General features: G+C 42.6%; 1 protein-coding gene across 1 annotated transcript in view; it reads right to left on the bottom strand.

Moving 5' to 3' along the window:
• Positions 1-298: 298 nt before the first annotated feature.
• The window catches only part of LOC112250037 (gamma-aminobutyric acid receptor subunit rho-2), a 29469-nt gene continuing 8411 nt past the window's right edge, over positions 299-21356 (bottom strand). The window contains exons 3-10 of the mRNA XM_024419857.2: positions 6885-6952; positions 3754-3977; positions 3468-3550; positions 3217-3357; positions 2782-2934; positions 2390-2598; positions 2168-2191; positions 299-2040 (exon numbers count right to left, since the gene is read on the bottom strand). Of these exons, the coding sequence (XP_024275625.1) occupies positions 1726-2040; positions 2168-2191; positions 2390-2598; positions 2782-2934; positions 3217-3357; positions 3468-3550; positions 3754-3977; positions 6885-6952 (1217 nt within the window). The 3' untranslated portion in view covers positions 299-1725. The remainder of the gene's footprint in view (positions 2041-2167; positions 2192-2389; positions 2599-2781; positions 2935-3216; positions 3358-3467; positions 3551-3753; positions 3978-6884; positions 6953-21356) is intronic.

The following is a 21356-nucleotide window of genomic DNA, read 5'->3' on the forward strand; positions in this document are numbered from 1 at the left end:
GTCTCATCCATAAGGAAACAATGTCATAATCCAGCCAGGGTTGCAAAATTCCAGTAACTTTCTCCATATTCCCAGTGTTTCCAGAAATCCTGAATTCCGGATTTCCTGCATATCACCTCCTGATTCAGGGAATCTTCTAACTGGGAATTTTTGAACACCTGGGAATTTTGGGAAAATTACCGTAACTACCTCCAGCATTTAACTACCCCCAGCATTTAAAATAAAATGTTTCTTAGACTGACAGCATCTGTATGGTCATGAATTATTCTCAAACACTTTTACTGCAAACTTGTTTTTAGTTTAAAGCCTTTATTTATAAAATCTGCTCCAAAAAGGATACATTCTTAATATTTGATGCAACAATAATCAGCCGTAGTTGTGCAGCTTGTGGACAAGCATCTGCGTGAGGTGGTTTGCATTGGTTAAGCATTTGTCCAACATGCTGACATATCTACAGCGGCAATATGGATGCAAGAGCTTCGTGCGTTCTGATGAGTGACATCACAGCCTAGTAAATCCAGCTCATGCTTGTGGCTACCTACTTACTACATACAGTACCATGTTTACTAATATATTGGTTGGCTAGAATACTGGCTAGAAAACTTGCACAAAGCGATATGTAGTCACTCGTAATCCAAACAGTCAATCAAACAAACAAACAGAAAAAATATAGCTGTGGCGTGGAACCACAGCCATAAAAAAAAACAGTTCACTTAAGGCTGTTCAAGTTCATTACATCACTGATAATGCTTCATGATAGTTCACATAAGCATTCATAAATGGTATCCATCCTCACATAATTTCTGTGACCACTGACCTCATAAGAAATTCGGGAACTGCAGCCACTCTGAAAAATCTATCCAGTCTCATTGTTTTTAACATCTTAAGGTATAATGGAATATGAGTCTATCAGTGCACTAAAAAGTAATTATGTAAGTAAAGTGAAAGGCCAAAAATGAATGAATAAATAAATAGGTTAATAATGAATAAATAATGAAATACTGTATCTATGTGAATCTTTTTCATGTTAATTCCATCTGGTATTATGTCGGTTTACATTTTTGTGTGGTTTTCTAAATCATTATCAACTGTTAAAAAGAATAACACTTGGTGCATTCCTAGAAGACACAAGTCTGTCGCTGTGTTTCAATGTGCTCATTAGCAATTGGTGCTTGCACTCACTCTGATCTGTCAAATAAACGTGGTTTAGAGGTCAAACCCTCGCATTATAGAGCAAGCTTTCTGTTTTCTTGTTAAAGAGGCAAGCTTGGGCAACACTTAGTCCATTCCAGACGTACATATACTGTCAGTATTACAGATATTGTTTCCCTGCTTTGACAGTACCATGAATATAAAACAGCATTGATTCCAGAGATCAAATTGAAATAAATAGGAGAAGAGCAGGTAGGTAGTCCATCGTAGTTTGTTGCTTGGACCTGCATGGTTGTGTAAATAGTTTATATAGAGAAAGTAGGAAAGCTGTACAGTTGAGTCAAGTAGTAAGATGGTTGTAGCTAATGGTGTGAGGATAGTATGGTGTTATCCATCCAGAGATCTGGGAAATCCTTTGTGAGATCTGCCGTTATGCACCCAGGTGTTAAGATATGGAGGTCATTACCACTTTGAGTCATTATCAGAGTCCAATAGCTGTCCTGTTTTATCTGGTACAGTAAACACCAGTAGATTGTCTCTCTGCTGACTGTACCAGGACCATCTGGGAGAGCCTCAGCAGTATGCAGACCAGTATATGAGGTTAAAGATAATGTAGGATCCTGGAAAGATCATGCGGGAGTAGGTGTCTATGGCGTGGGTGTTCTGCATGAGGCTGAAGCTGCGGAAGCGCGCTTTCTTCTTGGTTCCCGTGGACTCATTGTCCAGGGATAGGTGCACCACCATGTGCTCTTGCTTCTCTGGGGTGTCCTCGGGAGCGTCAGCCCTGGTGTATCCGGCCAGGCTGTTGGTGTCAGCCTCGCTGTAGGTCCCGTCGCCATCCACCATCACGGTCCCGGTGTGGGACATGCCACAGGTGCAGGGGAGTGACTGTATGGCAGAGAGAAAATGAGAGAGGTGGGGGTTGAGGGAGAGAGAGCAAGACAAATAGAGAGATCAGAGTAGGAAAAATGCTGAAAGGACTCAAAGTTCAGTGTGGTATGATGAGGATCTTTACCTGTTCTCTGGCTAGGCTCAGGGACTGTCGGGCAGTGGAAAGAAAGTGAGATGACATTTAAACAAATGTAGGCACACATGACTAAATCGCTTTGGATAAAAGCATCTACTGAAAGGCATATTTATTTATTTATTAGAGAAAGAGAGATCAGAGTAGGAAAAATGCTGAAAGGACATAAAAAAACAGCAGTACAGTGTGGTATGATAGGGTGGGGGCCCTTACCTGCTCTCTGGCCTTTTCCCTAAGCTTCCGATCTTTTCCGTCCCTCACCGTCGTCAAGTAGTTGACGGCAGCATATTCCAACACCGATAGGAACACAAACACAAAACTGACCCAGAGGTAAATGTCCACAGCTTTGATGTAGGAAACCCTGGGCATGGAGGCGTTGACTCCAGTGATGATGGTGGACATGGTGAGCACCGTGGTGATACCTGGAGCACAGTACAACATCTGTGTGAGCACAAGACTGAAGGAAGTATCCTCATATACTGTAGATATGAACCAACGAATCCACACTCTTAGAGAAAAGGATCTTCAAATGGTTCTCCAGAGGGACAGCTGAAGGATGTTTTATGTTTTAGGTTGAATGTTTTTTTTCTAAGAGTGTAACTTACCTAGTGAGACCCTGGCCGGTACGGCCCGGCGGTCGATCCAAAAGGACACCCAGGACAACATGACCATCAGAGTGGCAGGGAAGTAGGTCTGCAGCAGGAAGAAGAAGATGTGGCGTCGCAGGGTGAAGTTGATGTACAGACGGTTGTACCAGCCTGGAGAGAAGAGGACAAAGACACGTGAGGAATCACCATAAATATGAAAATGGGTTATGTTTCTCTGAAGAACCTAAGAGCAGATGTATTTGTACAACTATGTACTGTATAAGGGATACAGTGAAATTGTCACATGCAAAAATCCATACAAACTGTTGTGCTACAATATATTCAAATGTTGACTATTAATATCCTGCAACGGAGTCAATTTTTGTACAGTATGTGTGATTTGTATACAGTACATATTATCATCAGACCCTAAAACCTGATTTGTGGATCTACCTGTGCTGCTGTAAAAAGCCAGTCTAGAGGTAGTGTGAAACTTCTGGATGAGGAACTGAGACAGAGAGATCCTGTCGTCGGTGCTCAGGGACTCATCCCCACTCTTCCAGTACAGCATGAGGTCCTCATCCGTGTAAGCATCTGGAGATAACAGACATGGATTTCAAATTCAAATCTGCCAGATTTTTTGTACCACCACACCAAATCCCTTTTTAAACACAGTGTGAGGCAGTAAGAGTCCCACTACTCACAGCTCTCTAGCTCTAATGTGCAGGTCTGTGAATCCAGAGGGAAACGACTGAAGTCCATGTTACAGGCAGCAGTAACCGTCACCCTGGACACAACATACCCACGATGACGCAAACATAACATATCAACATGCTACATCCTCTATGAGATTGGGTAAATGTCTGCTGGGAAAATTTGGATCAACTGAGTTCTGCGCTGCCATCATTGAAATGTCGCTGTTACACTTCTGAAGAATGTGGAGATGGGACACAAAAGGAGTCTAGGAACAGCAGCAGCTTACATCCTCACCTAAGGCTGTAGAGCACGTGTCCATCTGGGAACACCCTGAGCATGATGTTCTCTGTGGTGGTGTCGTGGATGAACGACCTCTTGGAGTGGACGAAGAACACATCAGGCACCCAGATCTTCTTGACCAGGCGACCGTCAAACGTCATGCTCTTATTGGTTGTGCTGGGAAAGGACAACCTCTCGTCTTTCCAGTAGTGCCTCAGATAAAGGGTCATAGTGAAGTCCTGCAGGTCACCAAAACAAAAAGAGATAGCTTTTGGATTCACTTGTTGGTTGGTTGCAGCCTTGTATAAATCCTCTGAACCCTTTTCTGGACTGAGAGTTCTAGATTGAACCATTGTATATACTGGCATTGCCGCGGAAAGTAGGGGTGCTGAGGGTGCCTCATGAAAAATCGGAATTAAAAAAATATTACTAATAAAACTTTTTTTTTTTTATAAAAAAAATCTCAAAACTAGTGCACTGGGCCTTTACTAGCCCTGTATTAACGGACTGAAATATAGCCGTCATGAAAAAAAATAGCTGCACCCCCACCCCCAAACATCTTCCCGTGGCTATGTACGGTGCATTCGGAAAGCATTCAGACTCATTTACATTTTCCACATTTTCTTATGTTACAGACTTATTCTAAAATTGATTAAATTGTTTGTTTTTTCTCATCAATCTACAAACAATACCCAATAATGACAAAGCAAAAACAGGTTTGTAAACATACATTTTTTTTCCGCTCTGGAGCAGATTTTCATCAAGGATCTCTCTGTACTTTGCTCTGTTCATCTTTCCCTCGATCCTGACTAGTCTCCCAGTCGCTGCCGCTGAAAAACATCCCCACAGCATGATGCTCCCACCACCACGCTTCACCGTAGGGATGGTGCCAGGTTTCCTCCAGATGTGATGCTTGGCAGGCCAGAGTTCAATCTTGGTTTTATCAGACCAGAGAATCTTGTTTCTCATGGTCTGAGAGTCCTTTAGGTGCCTTTTGGCAAACTCCAAGCTGGCTGTCATATGCCTTTTACTGAGGAGTGGCTTCTGTCTGGCCACTCTACCATAAAGGCCTGATTGGTGGAGTGCTGCAGAGCTGGTTGTCCTTCTGGAAGGTTCTCCCATCGCCACAGTGGAACTCTGGAGCTCTGTCAGAGTGACCATCGGGTTCTTGGTCACCTCCCTGACCAAGGCCCTTCGTCCCCTGTTGCTCAGTTTGGCAAGGCGGCCAGCTAGAAGAGTCTTAGTGGTGACTCTAGAAGAGACTCTAGAAGAGTCTTCGTGGTTCCAAACTTCTTCTATTTAAGAATGATTGAGGCCACTGTGTTATTGGAGACCTTAAATGCTACAGAAATGTTTTGGTAGCCTTCCCCAGATCTGTGTCTCGACACAATCCTGTCTCGGAGCTGTACGGACAATTCCTTCGACCTCATGGCTTGGTTTTTGCTCAGACATGCACTGTCAACTGTGAGCCCTTATATAGACAGGTGTGTGCTTTTCCAAATCATGTACAATCAGTTGAATTTACAACAGGTAGACTCCAATCAAGTTGTAGACATGTCTCAAGGATGACCAATGGAAACTGGTTGCATCTGAGCTCAATTTTGAGTCAGGGTCTGAAAGGTATTTCTGTTTTTTTCTTTTTAATACATTTGCACACATCTAAAAACCTGTTTTTGCTTTGTCATTATGGGGTATGGTGTGTAGATTGATGAGGGGAAAAATAATTTGATCAAATTTAGAATAAGGCTACAACAAAATGTGAAAAAAGTAAAGGGGTCTGAATACTTTCAAATGCACCGTATATTGGGATTACCAGGGTCTCACCCTGTCCCTGGATTACAGCGTAGGTTTATGATCAGACATATGTTCTCAGTATAAGTAGGGAACATATTATGTAATATGTCCAGAGAGGGCCGTCAGAGTTGACATTAGTGATGATGAGACACATACAGTAATGACAGCTTTGGGTTAGAGGTTGCATTGGTCACACATATCCCTTTCCTCCCGATCTGCTCATTGATCTGTATCTGTTAATAGGCAAACAGATCTATTTTATGCCCGACTACACCACTTTATCTACCACAGCAGATCATCCTCTTTTCAATTCACCTCACAGCATTACATAATCATATCATTGGTGGTGTTCCATTTTTTTCCCAAGGATATGAGTTTTAAAGAAGAAAAACATGAACAAGAGGTGTTCTTGCATTTGTTATTGTATCTTTATTTCCTTCTATGTAGTACAAACTATGTCCCACCCATACATAAAACAACGATGACCCCACCCCCCATGCTGTCTGTTTCATTGATAAATCCTCTTGGTGTGTCCTGTCTTCGTGCATCTGCACTCAATCACACCTGTTTTAAGAGACTCAAACTCATATAGATCTGAAATAATGGCTTAAAATAATAATGACAACAACGAAAAAAACAGTGCCCACTTCAGTACCTTTGTCATTACATAGAATGCGTGTATAACAGCAAATGGAGACACATTTAACAAATATAGACCACTGTAACATTGCATAATGATACTTATGGCTGATAAGTCTGACTGAACACACTTGTCCTCCATCATTCTTACATTATATCATTAAGGAAAGTCATTGTTTGAAAGCAATAATTTGCCCTGTCTATTTTCAAAAAATTATATACAAATACTGAGATCTGAATTAAATGTAATCCTTGGTTATCCTCCCACACAGAGGCTTACAGAACATCAGGACTGCTGTTTGGACTCCAATTTGCAGCTTAGAAAATAAGTTCCATTTAATTATATTACTGTGGTGGAGCATGCGCATGGTCTTTCGTTTTGAACATAAAACATCATTTCTAGCACTGTGCTTCTATTATCCATTTTCATTATCCGTCTGTGAATAAGAGATTAATGAGCATGACAAATATAGTGGATTATAGCGTATCAGCTGCAAAACACCTGTTGGCAGATTGTGAATGACCCATTCATTTTCAGGGGTTCCATTTGTTGTAGGAGTGGCTAGCATCTCTACCCATTGCATCCAATAGTTGATTAATTTAAACATTATCACAATGACCACTTCAAATGTTCCACTGACCTGTGATAAGTTGTTAACATTGACTTCATTGAAATGTTAAAATGTTCAATGTTTGTTTATCAATTCACTTACCATGTCCACTTCTGATATACTGTCCAAACTCTCCACCTGAACATCCACTCCCACGGGGACAGCAGGGCCTGCAAAACAACAGTGAGATTATTTTTGTTCTGATTATATTCCTGATAATCAGTGTCCTCATATTCAGCAGATAAGGTTTCAGGTGAAAACACGAGTTGACATAAATGGTTTAAGGTGAGTTAGTGTGAAAGTGTATCACAGAGACATCAGATATCAAACATAAAAATGCAACTTTCTCTTGATATACACTTGAGTATACCAAACATTAGGAACCCCTTCCTAATATGGAGTTGCACCCCTCCCCCCTTTGACCTCAGAACAGACACAATTTGTCAGGACATGGACTCTACAAGGTATTGAAAGCATTATACAGGGATGACGACCCATGTTGACTCCAATGCCTCCCACAGTTGTGTCAAGTTGGCTAGATGCCTTTTGGGTGGTAGATCATTCTTGAAACACACGGGAAATTGTTGAGCGTGAAAAACCCAGCAGCATTGCAGTTCTTGACACCAACCGGTGCGCCTGGCTCCTACTACCATACCCTGTTCATAGGCACTTAAGTCTTTTGTCTTGCCCATTCACCCTCTGAATGGTACAAATACACAATCCATGTTTCAGTTGTCTCAAGTCTTAAAAATCCTTCTTTAACCTGTCTCCTCCTCTTCATCTAAACTGATTGAAGTGGATTTAACAAGTGACATCAATAAGGGATCATAGCTTTCACCTGGATTCACCTCGTCAGTCTATGTCATGAAAAGAGCAGGTGTTCTTAATGTTTGTACACTCAGTGTATGGTATGCAGTGAAAATGCATGTGAACCCCTGCGCAGTTTTCACATTTTGTTGTGTTAGAGTCTGACATGTTCACACTTTCAATTGTAACCCTGGGAAGTAAGTTGTGTAGATCAGTAGAAGAATGTAAATACATTAAAAGTGTCAACATTTCAGACCACAAAATGTGGAAACTTTTTTACTGCATTGAATTAGTGTAGAAAAAAAAGCCTTTTGTCTGAGCTTGGAGCTCATGGGATTTCCATATCTTCTACATACAGTACTTCTTCCTCGTTATCGCTGGTATCCTTTTCCTTTGATCAGCACCACAATCCCAGCAAGACTCCAATTATTACTACATGATATTACAGCTACAGATAATCTACAGCTAATATCAAAAACCCACACACTCATATTTTCAAATATTCATTTGATTGCAGGGGATGAGTCATGAGTGATAGATTTGTGTTAGGTTTGTGGTTTTGCGAGTATATGGACTCAAAATGGTGCCAGAGGGGATGGCCGCCGTTTTCAGCACTCCTGACCAATTGTGCTATTTTGTGTGTTTTTATTGCGTTGTTTTGAACTTTTTTTGTACATAATGTTACTGCCATCGTTTCCTATGACCGAAAAGAGCTTCATTGTTCATCAGAACAGTGATTTACTCACCTCGATCTGGACAAGGATTTTTTCTTTCATGAGTAGGATGCAAAGGACATACTGCTCTTCCCAGACTAGGCCCAAATCCCCGTTATTCGTAAGAAGAGGAGCTGCCGCTACAGAGGTTGGCGAGTCGGATGCATGGCGAGACTGTGTCGACGAGTGGATAATCCGCATTTACCCCCTCAGTTCTACTGGCGAACTTGCAATCACTGGAGAATAAACTTGATGTGCTCTGTTCGAGACTCTTAATAACAGGACATTAAAAACAGTAATATCCTATGTTTCACGAGTCGTGGCTGAATAAGGAGATGGATAATATACAGTTAGCTCAGTTTTCCGTGCATCGGCAAGACTGAACATCAGCCTCCGGTAAGATCGGGGGTGGGGTGTGTCTCTTTGTCAACAACAGCTGGTGTGCGATCTCTAATATTAAGGAAGTCTAAAGGTTTTGCTCACCTGAGTTAGAGTACCTGTAAGCTGTAGATCACACTATTTACCAGGAGAGTTTTCAACTATATTCTTCGTATAGTATTAGAAAAAGGGTTACAAAAGGGTTATTCGGCTGTCCCCAAGAATAAACCTTTTTGGTTCCAGGGAAAACGCATTTTGGTTCCAGGTAGAACCCTTTGGGGTTCCATTTAGAACCTTCTGTGGAAATGGTTCTACCTGGAACCCAAAATGGTTCTACCTGGAACCAAAAGGGTTCTTCAAAGGGTTTTTCTATGGGGACAGCCAAATAACCTTTAAGGTTCCAGATGGCAATTTGTTTTCTAAGAGTGTAGCTGTCTATTTACCACCACAAACCGATGGTGGCATTAAGACCGCACTTAACAAGCTGTATGAGGCCATAAGCAAACAAAAAAGTGCTCATCCAGAGGCGACGCTCCTAGTGGCCTGGGTCTTTAATGCAGGAAAACTGGGGGGGGGTAAAAATATATCACTTTTACTCCATAAACAGATATGCGTACAAAGCTTTGGCAAATCTGACCATAACTCTATCCTCCTGATTCCTGCTTACAAGCAAAAATCCATTTGCCCTCCATTTGGCAAATCTGACCATAACTCTATCCTCCTGATTCCTGCTTACAAGCAAAAAAGTACCAGTGATGCGCTCAATACGGAAGTGGTCCGATGAAGCGGATGCTAAGCTACAGGACTGTTTCGCTAGCACAGACTGGAATATGTTCCCGGGATTCATCTGATGCCATTGAGGAGTATAACACCGGCTTCAATAATAAGTGACCACAGTGACTGTACGTACATATTCCAAACAGAATCCATGGTACAGGCAACAGCCGCACTGAGCAAAAGGCTAGAGCTTCCGCTTCAAGGAGCGGGACACTAATCCGGACACGCTATGTCGAAATCCCGCTACGCCCTACGACGAACCATCAAACAGAAAACACGTCAATACAGAACTAAGACTGAGTCCTGCCACACCGGCTCTGACGCTCATCGGATATGGCATGGCTTGCAAACTATCACGGATGACAAAGGGAAACCCAGCTTCGAGCTGCCCAGTGACATGAGTTGACCAGGGGAGCTAAATGCCTTCTATGCTCGCTTTGAGGGAAGCAACACTGAACCATGCATGAGAACACCAGCTGTTCCGGACAACTGTGTGATCACACTCTTTGTAGCCAATGTGAGTAAGACCTTTAAATAGGGTAACATTCACAAGGCTGCAGTGCCAGATGGATTATCAGGACGTGTACTCGCAGCATGCGCTGACCAGCTGGAAAGTGTCTTCACTGACATGTTCAACCTCTCCCTGACCCATTCTCTAATACCTACATGTTTCAAGAAGACCACCATAGTCCCTGTGCTCAAGAACGCCAAATACCAACGTGAGAGTGCTGTTCATCGACTACATCTCAGTGTTCAACACCATATTGCCCTCTATACAGCTGCACCATCGAGAGCATCCTGACTGGTTGCATCACCGCTTGGTATGGTAACTGCTCAGCATTTATCTGACCGCAAGGTGTATTGCGTACGGCCCAATATATCACTGGGGCCGAGCTCCCTGACACCCAGAACCTCTATACCAGGGGGTGTCAGATGAAGGCCCTAGAAATTGTCAAAGACTCCAGCTACCCAAGTCATAGACTGTTTTGTCTGCTACCACACGACAAGCGGTACTGGAGCGCCAAGTCTGGAACCAAAAGGCTCCTTAACAGCTTCTACTCTACTCTGCAATTTCACCGGATGTTGTCCAGGTGGGGTGCTAGCGGCACGTCTAGCACAAAGAGGTTAAAACTTGTTTTTCAACCACTCCACAAATTTCTTGTTAACAAACTATAGTTTTGGCAAGTCGGTTAGGACATTTACTTTGTGCATGACACAAGTAATTTTTCCAACAATTGTTTACAGACAGATTATTTTACTTAACTCACTGTATCACAATTCCAGTCAGTCAGAAGTTTACATACGCTAAGTTGACTGTGCCTTGAAACAGCTTGTAAAATTCCAGAAAATTATGTCATGGCTTTAGAAGCTTCTGATAGGCTAATTGACATAATTTGAGTCAATTGGAGGTGTACCTGTGGATGTATTTCAAGGCCTACCTTCAAACTCGGTGCCTCTTTGCTTGACATCATGGGAAATCAAAAGAAATCAGCCAAGACCTCAGTAGACCTCCACAAGTCTGGTTCATCCTTGGGAGCAATTTCCATACACCTGAAGGTACCACGGTCATCTGTACAAACAATAGTACGCAAGTATATACAGCATGGGACCACGCAGCCGTCATACCGCTCTGGAAGGAGATGCGTTCTGTCTCCCAGAGATGAACGTACTTTGGTGCGAAAAGTGCAAATCAACCCCAGAACAGCAGCAAAGGACCTTGTGAAGATGCTGAAGGAAACGGGTACAAAAGTATCTATATCCACAGTAAAATGAGTCCTATATCGACAAAACCTGAAAGGCTGCTCAGCAAGGAAGAAGCCACTGCTCCAAAACCGCCATAAAAAAGCCAGACTACGGTTTGCAACTGCACATGGGGACAAAGATCGTACTTTTTGGAGAAATGTCCTCTGGTCTGATGAAACAAAAATAGATCTGTTTGGCCATAATGACCATTGTTATGTTTGGAGGAAAAAGGGGGAGGGCTTGCAAGCCGAAGAACACCATCTCAACCATGAAGCACGGGGGTGGCAGCATCATGTTGTGGGGGTGCTTTGCTGCAGGAGGGACTGGTGCACTTCACAAAATAGATGGCATCATGAGGGAGGAAAATTATGTGTTAAAGTTAAAGCTTTGTCACAAATGGGTCTTCCAAATGGACAATGACCCCAAGCATACTTCCAAAGTTGTGGCAAACGGCTTGAGGACAACAAAGTCAAGGTATTGGAGTGGCCATCACAATGCCCTGACCTCAATCCCATAGAAAATTTGTGGACAGAACTGAAAAAGCATGTGCGAACAAGGAGGCCTTCAAATCTGACTCAGTTACACCAGCAGGAGGAATGGGTCAAAATTCAACCAACTTATTGTGTGAAGCATGTGGAAGACTACCCAAAACGTTTGACCCAAGTTAAACAATTTAAAGGCAAATGCTACCAAATAGTAATTGAGTGTATGTAAACTTCTGACCCACTAGGAATGTGATGAAAGAAATAAAAGCTGAAATAAATCATTCTCTCTACAATTATTCTGACATTTCACATTCTTAAAATAGTGGTGATCCTAACTGACCTAAGGCATGGAATTTCTACTAGGATTAAATGTCAGGAATTGTGAAAAACTGAGTTTAAATGTATTTGGCTAAGGTGTATGTAAATTTCCGACTTCAACTGTATGTTTGTTTTGCATTTTGGTAGTGTCCTGATCGCTTGCCATTGTCTAATCTGCCTGTGCTGCCGTAGTGCCAGCCTCTTATGTAATCGCTAGTAACTAAAGCCTCTTGTCACTCAGCCTCCCCTAGCCTGTTACCTGGAAGAGAGGATATTAATTCATCGCCCTGTGCCAGCTGGGTGCCCTGTCATTCCTCACTCACACCATATGCCATCTATCAGATCCTTAACTGGGCAGAGACCCAGGGACCCAGGCACCAGCTTCCCAGGCAGTAGCTCCCCCGGGACCACCTCCCCTCCCAGGACCTGTGTGGATGATGCTGCTCGCCACACCTGCCAACTGCTGGGAGAACAGCCTGAACTCCCGCGGCCTCTTCCCCTGGATTAGACGGAACTAGCGGGGGATTGGGGTGGTTATTTAAGAAACATATCTTTAATTCATAGTGATTACATTGGCTCCCTCCATCTGGAGCCACAGGAGGACATGGTTATGATGTGGAGGCTGTGGGAGATGTGGAGACTGTGGGAGGTGTGGAGGCTGTTGCTGTGTTGAGGCTGTGGCTGAGGGAGGTGTGGAGGCTATGGCTGAGGGAGATGTGGAGGCTATGGCTGAGGGAGATGTGGAGGCTGTGGCTGATGAATATGTGGAGGCTGAGGGAGATGTGGAGGCTGAGGGAGATGTGGAGGCTGAGGGAGGTGTGGAGGCTGCGGGAGGTGTGGAGGCTGTGGCTGACGGAGATTTGGAGGCTGTGGCTGAGGGAGGTGTGGAGACTGTGGCTGAGGGAGATGTGGAGGCTGTGGCTGAGGGAGGTGTGGAGGCTGTGGCTGTGGGAGGTGTGGAGGCTGTGGCTGAGGGAGGTGTGGAGGCTGTGGCTGAGGGAGGTGTGGAGGCTGTGGCTGATGAAGATGTGGAGGCTGAGGCAGATGTGGAGGCTGTGGGAGGTGTGGAGGTTGTGGCTATGGGAGGTGTGCTCTTCTTAGAAGACCACTCCTGAGAACAATCATTATGGGTCATTATAGGCTCCTGTCCAGAGAATGGAGAACTATGTGTTTGACCTTTTCACTGTGCGTTTAACCTCAAGTTGACTCCGTATCAGTTTTCCTGTTCCCCTAGAAAATAGTTGTTTGTTAAAGCTCACGTATAAGATATTCTGATGAGATCACAGCAAAGCCCTGTGTGACTGACTTATATTGTTCTCTTCAGTCTCTTCATAGAGTGGGACGTAAGTAGGGTTGCAAAATTTCAGTAACTTTCCCAAAATTCCCTGGTTTTCTATGAATCCCGTTTGGAAGATTCCCAGAATCAGGAGTGAATAATCAGAGATCCAGATAACCTGGACATTTTGGGAAAGTTACCAGAATTTTGCAACCTTAGACTACGATCCTAGTTACTATGATCTGGTAAACAGTTGTCAATGGGGGACACAACTCCAGACACTATGGCCTGTGCTGATGAATTCAGTCATCAAGAGTGTCTCTGTTGTGGAAGTCAAGATGACAGAGGAAGCAATTCCCCAGTCAGCTGACTGCTACAAAGACTTCAAAGATAACACTGAAATTACGAAAATACTACTACAAAAAAAAAATGAACACATACACAACACCTCATGGCTGTTCCTAGGCCGTCTTTGAAAGTAAGAATTTGTTCCTAACTGACTTGCCTAGTTAAATACAGATAAAATAAAATAACAAACAGGTTGATCAGCATAATTTAGTCAGGTTTCTCATACACATGAGTCACAACAACCGCTAGCTATCCGGATCTCTGTACAGAACAATGAGTATGGTTACATGCACACAGTAATGTGATTATTGTTGTGGAATGTCAGATTAATTTAATAGTTTGATTAAAACATTTACATGCTTTGCAAGAAGAATGAATTCCTTAATAATCCTGTTTACATGGACACATCTGAGATCAGGTTACCTGATGGCACTCTGATAAATGCAGAAAATCACCAATCAAAATAAACGCTCTACCACACCGACCATGTTATTTTTGGGAAGCATATTGGATTCTGAGTTGGGACATATAAAGTTTGTATATGAAAACTACTTCTAGGATGCATACATTCAGTTCTTCTGAACTCACTTCAATCGAGCTAAAGAGGGAGGCTTACTCGGCTGGTGCTAGCAAATGCGCAGATCAAATACACTGGTAGAACGAAAGGTTATGGTGTTTACGTGTCCTAATAATTTAAATGATATTTCAGGAAACCAGGTGTTTAAACGTTGTATTCTTACTTCGATTTTGACCTCACGCCGATTAAGATAAGCAGAGTAAGGTGTTTACATGACTATTGCATAATCTGCCTACTGCCATAATCAGTTTAATATTGAATTATTACTGTGCATGTAAACGTACTCAATTATGTAATGTTGCTGTAAAATACCAGCAGATCAGGAAAGATCATAAAATCTGTAAGTCCCCTAGGCCTAGAGCATAATAAAAAAATCCCCATAAAAATCTGTCCATTTAAACTAGAGATCTCAATCCACTGCATCCGCTGATGTCGGCCTTCCGCATCTGTGGTGGAAGGTGGCAGTGCTACAGCGGTGTTTGTCAGACCAGGAGACATCCTGAAAATCAGTCTTCTCACAAAAACGTCTGTAGCGTCCAAACTGTTTGGGCTACACACTATGGGAAGGTGAGACTCCCACGAACACATGCATATTGGTTGTTTTGCTCTAGGATGCCCACAGGCCTCACAAGACTCGTCTGAAGGTAGTCCAGGACAAAGTAAAAAAAATATGGAAGTATACGCTGAGTATACCAAACACTGGGAAGACTTTCCTAATATTGACTTACACCTATGGCTGTTACGGTAACCGTATTACCGCCACAATGGCGGTCACAAGTCATTAGGGCAGTCAAATTCCAAGTGATTGTTTAGTCACGGTAATTAGGCTTCTCCAAGCGCCGATGCTGCTCATGGTCATTTGTAGCCTACCAAACTTGCTAACTGCCTGGCACTCTATTGTTCCTCTAATCACTCTGACATCAATGCAAATGTAATCAAAAATCTAATCAAACACTTCATGAGAGCCCATGAGCTCATGTTGCGCAACAGGCTACGCAATTGCTCGATTAAACAGAGTGATGGCCTCTATTAAAAAGAGGAGGATCCCATCAGCTTTCTATAGGCTAGGACTACTATATTTATTTTTCCTAATATTAAGCACATTGCTTCTCTTTACAGCAGGAGTATAGCCTAACTGGCTGGCATGAAAATTAGCCACGGGAAAAGTGTCCTCCATTCGATATTTAAGTGTATAGATGAACTGTATTTTATTCCGCTGCCCCTGTTTCAAGGCAGCTGCATGACAATGGTCCATTCTAAATCAAAACAAATTTCCCGCATATATTATTTAGTATATGTAAAGACAAGATGAAATCAAGAGTAGTCTGATGGGTGACAATATTAGCCTATCACTTGTGAATGCCGCTTCCAGTTGTTGAGGCTGTATTCTGTAAAGTAGACGCTGGGAGTCAGGAAGCAAGTTCAAGTGGTGAGTTTAATAATATGATAAACATGGAACAATACAAGAAACAATAGTAGCGTACAGACCTGAAATAACATCAATACTGTCTGGGGAATAAACCTAAGTGAGTGCTAGATATAGGGAGGTAATGAGTGAGGAAATGGAGTCCAGGTGTGTGTCATCATGAGGAGCAGGTGCACGTAATGATGGTTTCCAGGACCGGTGATTTAGTAAACCGGCAATGTCGAATGCCAGAGAGGGTGAGCAGGAATAGACGTGACAAATATAAAATATATTTTGATTTGTTTAACACTTTTCTGGTTACTACATGGTTCCATATATGTTATTACATAGTTTTGATGTCTTCACTATTATTCTACAATGTAGAAAATAGTAACAATAAAGAAAAACCCTTGAATGAGTAGGTGTGTCCAAACTTTTGACTGGTACTGTTGATGGAAGTAGTTTTTTTGCCAAACAAAATGGGTATTTGTTTTTTGACTGTTTTTCCATGTGTGAATGTGTCATTCAATGTGTTTTCTATGGGCTAATGGGACCCCCTAACGGGGTCTAAAATTCTAATTAAAATAGCACGTTACTCTGCAATTTTGTCATGTAAAAACTGCTGCACTGTCATTTTCCAGGCCTAACGTCAGATTCTGCAATTTACCGGTCTAATATCAACTTGCTGGCGCTCAGATGGGTGGGGTGGAAATATTTGAGGTGTGTCCTTAAAAACATGATCCAAAGTGCTAATTTCAGGCAGTGCTAATAGGGATATTTAAGACCAACAAAAATCTGGATTTAGCGGTAATGGTTATGGCATGAATTTTGACAGCGGAAACGCAGCCTATCTACCCATGATGCACACTGCCCATATGTAGATGAAACAAGAGTAGACTAACGTGCTTTTGGTGCCTGTATACTTCGTATTTAGAAACCTAAAAAAACAATGTTTTTTACCATTTTTAAAAAATTTGATTAAAAACCAAGCATAGCCTCCTCTCAATGAAGGCTTTTTGTCGTGCCCAATGCAATTGCAAAGTAGTCAAGACTGTCGATAAAGGGTTTGGCTCTTGAGACCGCTTGGATATAAATCTTAATCACCAAAGCTTTATTAAAATATTAAGTTTAAGAGGAGTAAAACAGTGAGCTGACATTCCCTTTTTATCTGTGCATTGTAGGCAGGCCCACATTATTTTAGCCATTAAGGTCCCGTTTTGGACATGCACAATAAAGAAAACACTTGCTTGTTTTTCGTAAAATTTTATTACAACCAAACGTATAAGAATGTTTTATGGTGACAATGTCCGTGGCGCGCTTGCAATGCAACTTCTGGAGATGTGTGAATGCGATCTGATCTGTAAAATGGTTCCGATTATGTTCATAAAACATAGGCATCTCCCTTTCGTTTTAGAATTTGTTTGTTTCGTTTTAGAATTTGATTTGAATTATTCGTTCTCTTTTTAGTGAATTTAATCTTGCTTATTGACAACATTTGGCATGTCCATGCTCAGCAATAATGCAGTTTACAGTCGGCCTGGTCCTATATCAGTGTGAATTCTATGTACAGTGCATTCGGAAAGTAATCAGACCCCTTGACTTTTTCCACATTTTGTTACATTACAGCCTTATTCTAAAATTGATTAAATTGTTCTACAATCTACACACAATACCCCATAATGACAAAGCAAAAACAGGTTTTTAGAAATTTGAGCAAATGTATTTAAAAAACTACTGAAATATCCAGTGGCGACCCGTCATTCCCCACCTGTTTTGAGCTTACCTGTTTTGCAAGTTATTTTGTCACATATCAGTTTGCAAACAATGTAAAAATAAATCAAATCACTAAGGTAATAAAGCTGCATACAAACATGGTCTCTTTTTTTCTTTCTTGATTAAGGCAGCTCCAAAATGCAGGTGTTTCAGCCTAGGTCAGTGCTTTCTGTGGTGGTGGGGCAGCTAGCGGAAAATACTGAGCGTAGGTGTTGGTAATGTTCTCTAGTTGCGCCATGATTAGCTTAGTGTTCTGTCACTCGTCGGGACAGTACGTCACCGCCAAGTCTAAGGGTAGACCTTGAAAATTCAAGCCCATTGGGTGCTGCCATAGAGTTACATTAGAAGTTTCCCATCCAGGGCTCAAGGTCATTGGCCACAGATAAAATTACGTCAAATCACGTTATATCTACAGTAGCTTTGATTGGACTGATTGGACTGTCAACATCATACTTTCAAAATCTTAGCTAGCAGTCATTATCATGAATCATGTCGACAATCTACTGGCAAATACTTTTTAATCCTTGTCATATGAAGAGAAATAATAAAGAGAAAATGTAGATAAAACGTATCGGTGCTCATCGGCCATTGGACATGAACATTACACAACAAGCTGGAAATCGCAAATTCAACAATGAGTGGTTTGGAAGGAATCAGTGACAGTGGCTAACTGCAAGCACTGCAAAGCAATCACTAGCCTGCTATTCAGTGGAGTGGCTGTATGGTCCCAAATCTGGGATTGTCTCTTTTCCAAGTTTAAAATGATAAACATTCAACATTGGCCATGCTGTCAATGAAGCAAGATTTGTGCCATGCTCAAAACAACTGTTAACTTGACTTCAGTGAGTTCAATACAACTAGGAATTCCAGAACGGTCATCTAAATAGGAATTGTAAGTCGGGAACTCTGTCCTCTTTCTAGAGCTACGACTTGAAGATCAATGACGTCATCATGATTCGATCTTGTTTTTTCCCCGAGTTCCCAGTTGTCTTGAAGCACCATAAAGCCAGAGAATGCCAGACTGCTGGCAAAATTTGTCCACGAAGGACCACTGTTCCACCTTCCTGTTCAAGTGAGCAGAGCACATCAAGGTGAGTCCAAAAATGTATTGTATGTTGCTGCATAAATTATGTAATATGCCAGGAAGATATGTATACTGTAACTAAGAAAGTAATACTAAGTGTATGTTGTGTAGTAAGCTGTTAGTAGCCCATGTGCCTCATCCTAATAATTTGGTCTATTTAGCCCTCTTAATTTTGCCTACTGTTCTGACCTGGTGGTGCACATGTAGCCTATAACCTATTTTAGAGAAATGTAATCATCAACTTTTGTAAGAGCTTTCATTGCTTGCTTATATGCCCTGTTTATTTATCCTACGGTTCTGACTTGGTGTACAGGGAGAACACTGTAAGGACAGCCCATGTTCTGAATTCTATCGCTGTACATTTCAAAAGTTCTAAACAAATAGTTATACTGACTACGTCCATCCTAGGTCGCTCATTAATGTCTTAATCGAAATTACAGATTGCCTCTTAACAGCTTGTCGTGCCCTTATGCCATAGTTTGCACATATCAATTGTCATTAGAAACAGCATTTGTTTAAGCAAGTCAGCCATATCAGCTATGTTTTTTAAAAAGGCAGTAAATGAGGCTGAATGAACTGTTTCGCTGCTAGACGCCAGACAAGGCTCCGCTGATAGCCAGGTGTAGCAGTGATAAGATGTTGGGACTGCTGTTAGGACAGCTTTATGTAGGCCCTAACAGTTTGTGGGCATCGTTTGTCACCGTTATAGTGCAATTCATGCTCTTCAACCGATTACTGCCCGCACCCTCCCGCCCGACTAGCATCACTACTCTGGACGGTTCTGACCTAGAATATGTGGGCAACTACTAATATCTAGGTGTCTGGTTAGACTGTAAACTATCCTTCCAGACTCAAATTAAGCATCTCCAATCCAAAATTAAATCTAGAATCGGCTTCCTATTTCGCAACAAAGCCTCCTTCACTCATGCTGCCAAACATACCCTCGCAACATACCCATGGGGTCCATGGGGCGGCGCACAATTGGCCTAGCATCGTCCGGGTTAGGAAGGGTTTGGCCGGAAGGGATATCCTTGTCTCATCGCGCACTAGCGAATCCTGTGGCGGGCCGGGCACAGTGCACGCTGACCAGGTCGCTAGGTGTACGGTGTTTCCTCCGACACATTGGTGCGGCTGGCTTCCGGGTTGAATGCGCGCTGTGTTAAAATGCAGTGCGGCTTGTTTGGTTTGTTTTTCGGAGGACACATGGCTCTCGACCTTCACCTCTCCCGAGTCCGTACGGGAGTTGTAGTGATGAGACAAGACAGTAACTACTAACAATTGGATACCACGAAATTGGGGGTAAAAAGGGGGTACCATTTTTGTTAAAAAACATATCCTCGTAAAACTGACGATCCTACCAGTCCTTGACTTCGGCGATGTCATTTACAAAATAGCCCCAAACACTCTACTCAGCAAACTGGATGTAGTCTATCACAGTGCCATCCATTTTGTCACCAAAGCTCCATATACTACACACCACTGCAACCTGTATGCTCTCGTTGGCTAGCCCTCTACTACATATCCGTCGCCAAACCCACTGGCTCCAGGCCATATATAAGTCTTTGCTAGGTAAATTCCCGCCTTATCTCAGCTCACTGGTCACCATAGCAACACCCACCCATAGCACGCGCTCCAGCAAGTATATTGCACTGGTCATCCCCAAAGCCAACACTTCCTTTGGCCGCCTTTCCTTCCAGTTCTCTGCTGCCAATGACTGGAACGAATTGCAAAAATCACTGAAGCTGGAGTCTTATATCTCCCTCTCTAACTTTAAGCATAAGCTGTCAGAGCAGCTTACCGAACACTGTACCTGTACACAGCCAATCTGTAAATAGCACACCCAACTACCTCATCCCCATATTATTACTTACCCTCTTGCTCTTTTGCACCCCAGTATCTCTACTTGCACATCATCATCTGCACATCTATCACTCCAATATTAAATAAAATCAAAGTTTACTTGTCACGTGCTCCGAATACAACAGGTGTACAACCTTACAGTGAAATGCTTACTTACAGGCTCTAACCAATAGTGCAAGGGTGAATCCATCCCTGAGGAGAATAGACTAGAAGCAGCCGCGTTGGGAAGGCCCATACCAGATTCTGTTTAAACCACCGCCTTTGCCGTTAGAACCGCTGAGAGAGTCACTTGGGTCCACGTTACCCACTGCCAGAAGGTATGTACCCATATAAGCACTGCTGATCACACACAGAGTTAGGGGAAGAACCGAGTACCAACAGGGTCCGGGGGGTTACCTCCTTAAACGAAGATTCCCTATCCCGACCGTTCATCACTGTGGGTGATCCTAGAAGTGTGAGTATGGGGTGGTACCAAGCAGACCGACTAAGGGCAGCAAAGGGTTGGCGGTTTTTGGGAAGAGTAGGGGCTCTGAGCTGCATCATAGTCTTGGTAACTGGTCTGATACATCCAGATCCACCACCTGCCGGTACTAATTATATGACGCAATTGTCCTGGATAAGAAGTAAAAGATAAACTATATAATACACTGATGAGTGACTTACAGAATAAGGAGTCAAAGAAGATCAAGATGTAGGATTTAAGGTAAACATTAAACAATTCCCTAGGAAAGCAAACAACTTTACAGGGATTGGGTTGGCCTGATTAAAGTACTCGGACAACCCACCTCAGTACACTTTAACTCCTGATGAGTACCCGGGTTATAGACACAAGAATGGCACCGAGAACTTAGATGATTCTAATGGCTGAAAGGGAATCGTTAATGTGACTGACTTAGGTTTGGAAGTACAGGAGACAATTCTTAACCTCACAGAACCTATAACTGATGTAGGATGGGCTCGTACCAGCAAAGGACGCATACGACAGAAACTACCAGAAAGGGTGGTTAGGCACTTGCGCCCCGGGGTTATT

The sequence above is a fragment of the Oncorhynchus tshawytscha genome, linkage group LG05, assembly GCF_018296145.1.
Source record: "Oncorhynchus tshawytscha isolate Ot180627B linkage group LG05, Otsh_v2.0, whole genome shotgun sequence".
Lineage (NCBI taxonomy): Eukaryota > Metazoa > Chordata > Actinopteri > Salmoniformes > Salmonidae > Oncorhynchus > Oncorhynchus tshawytscha.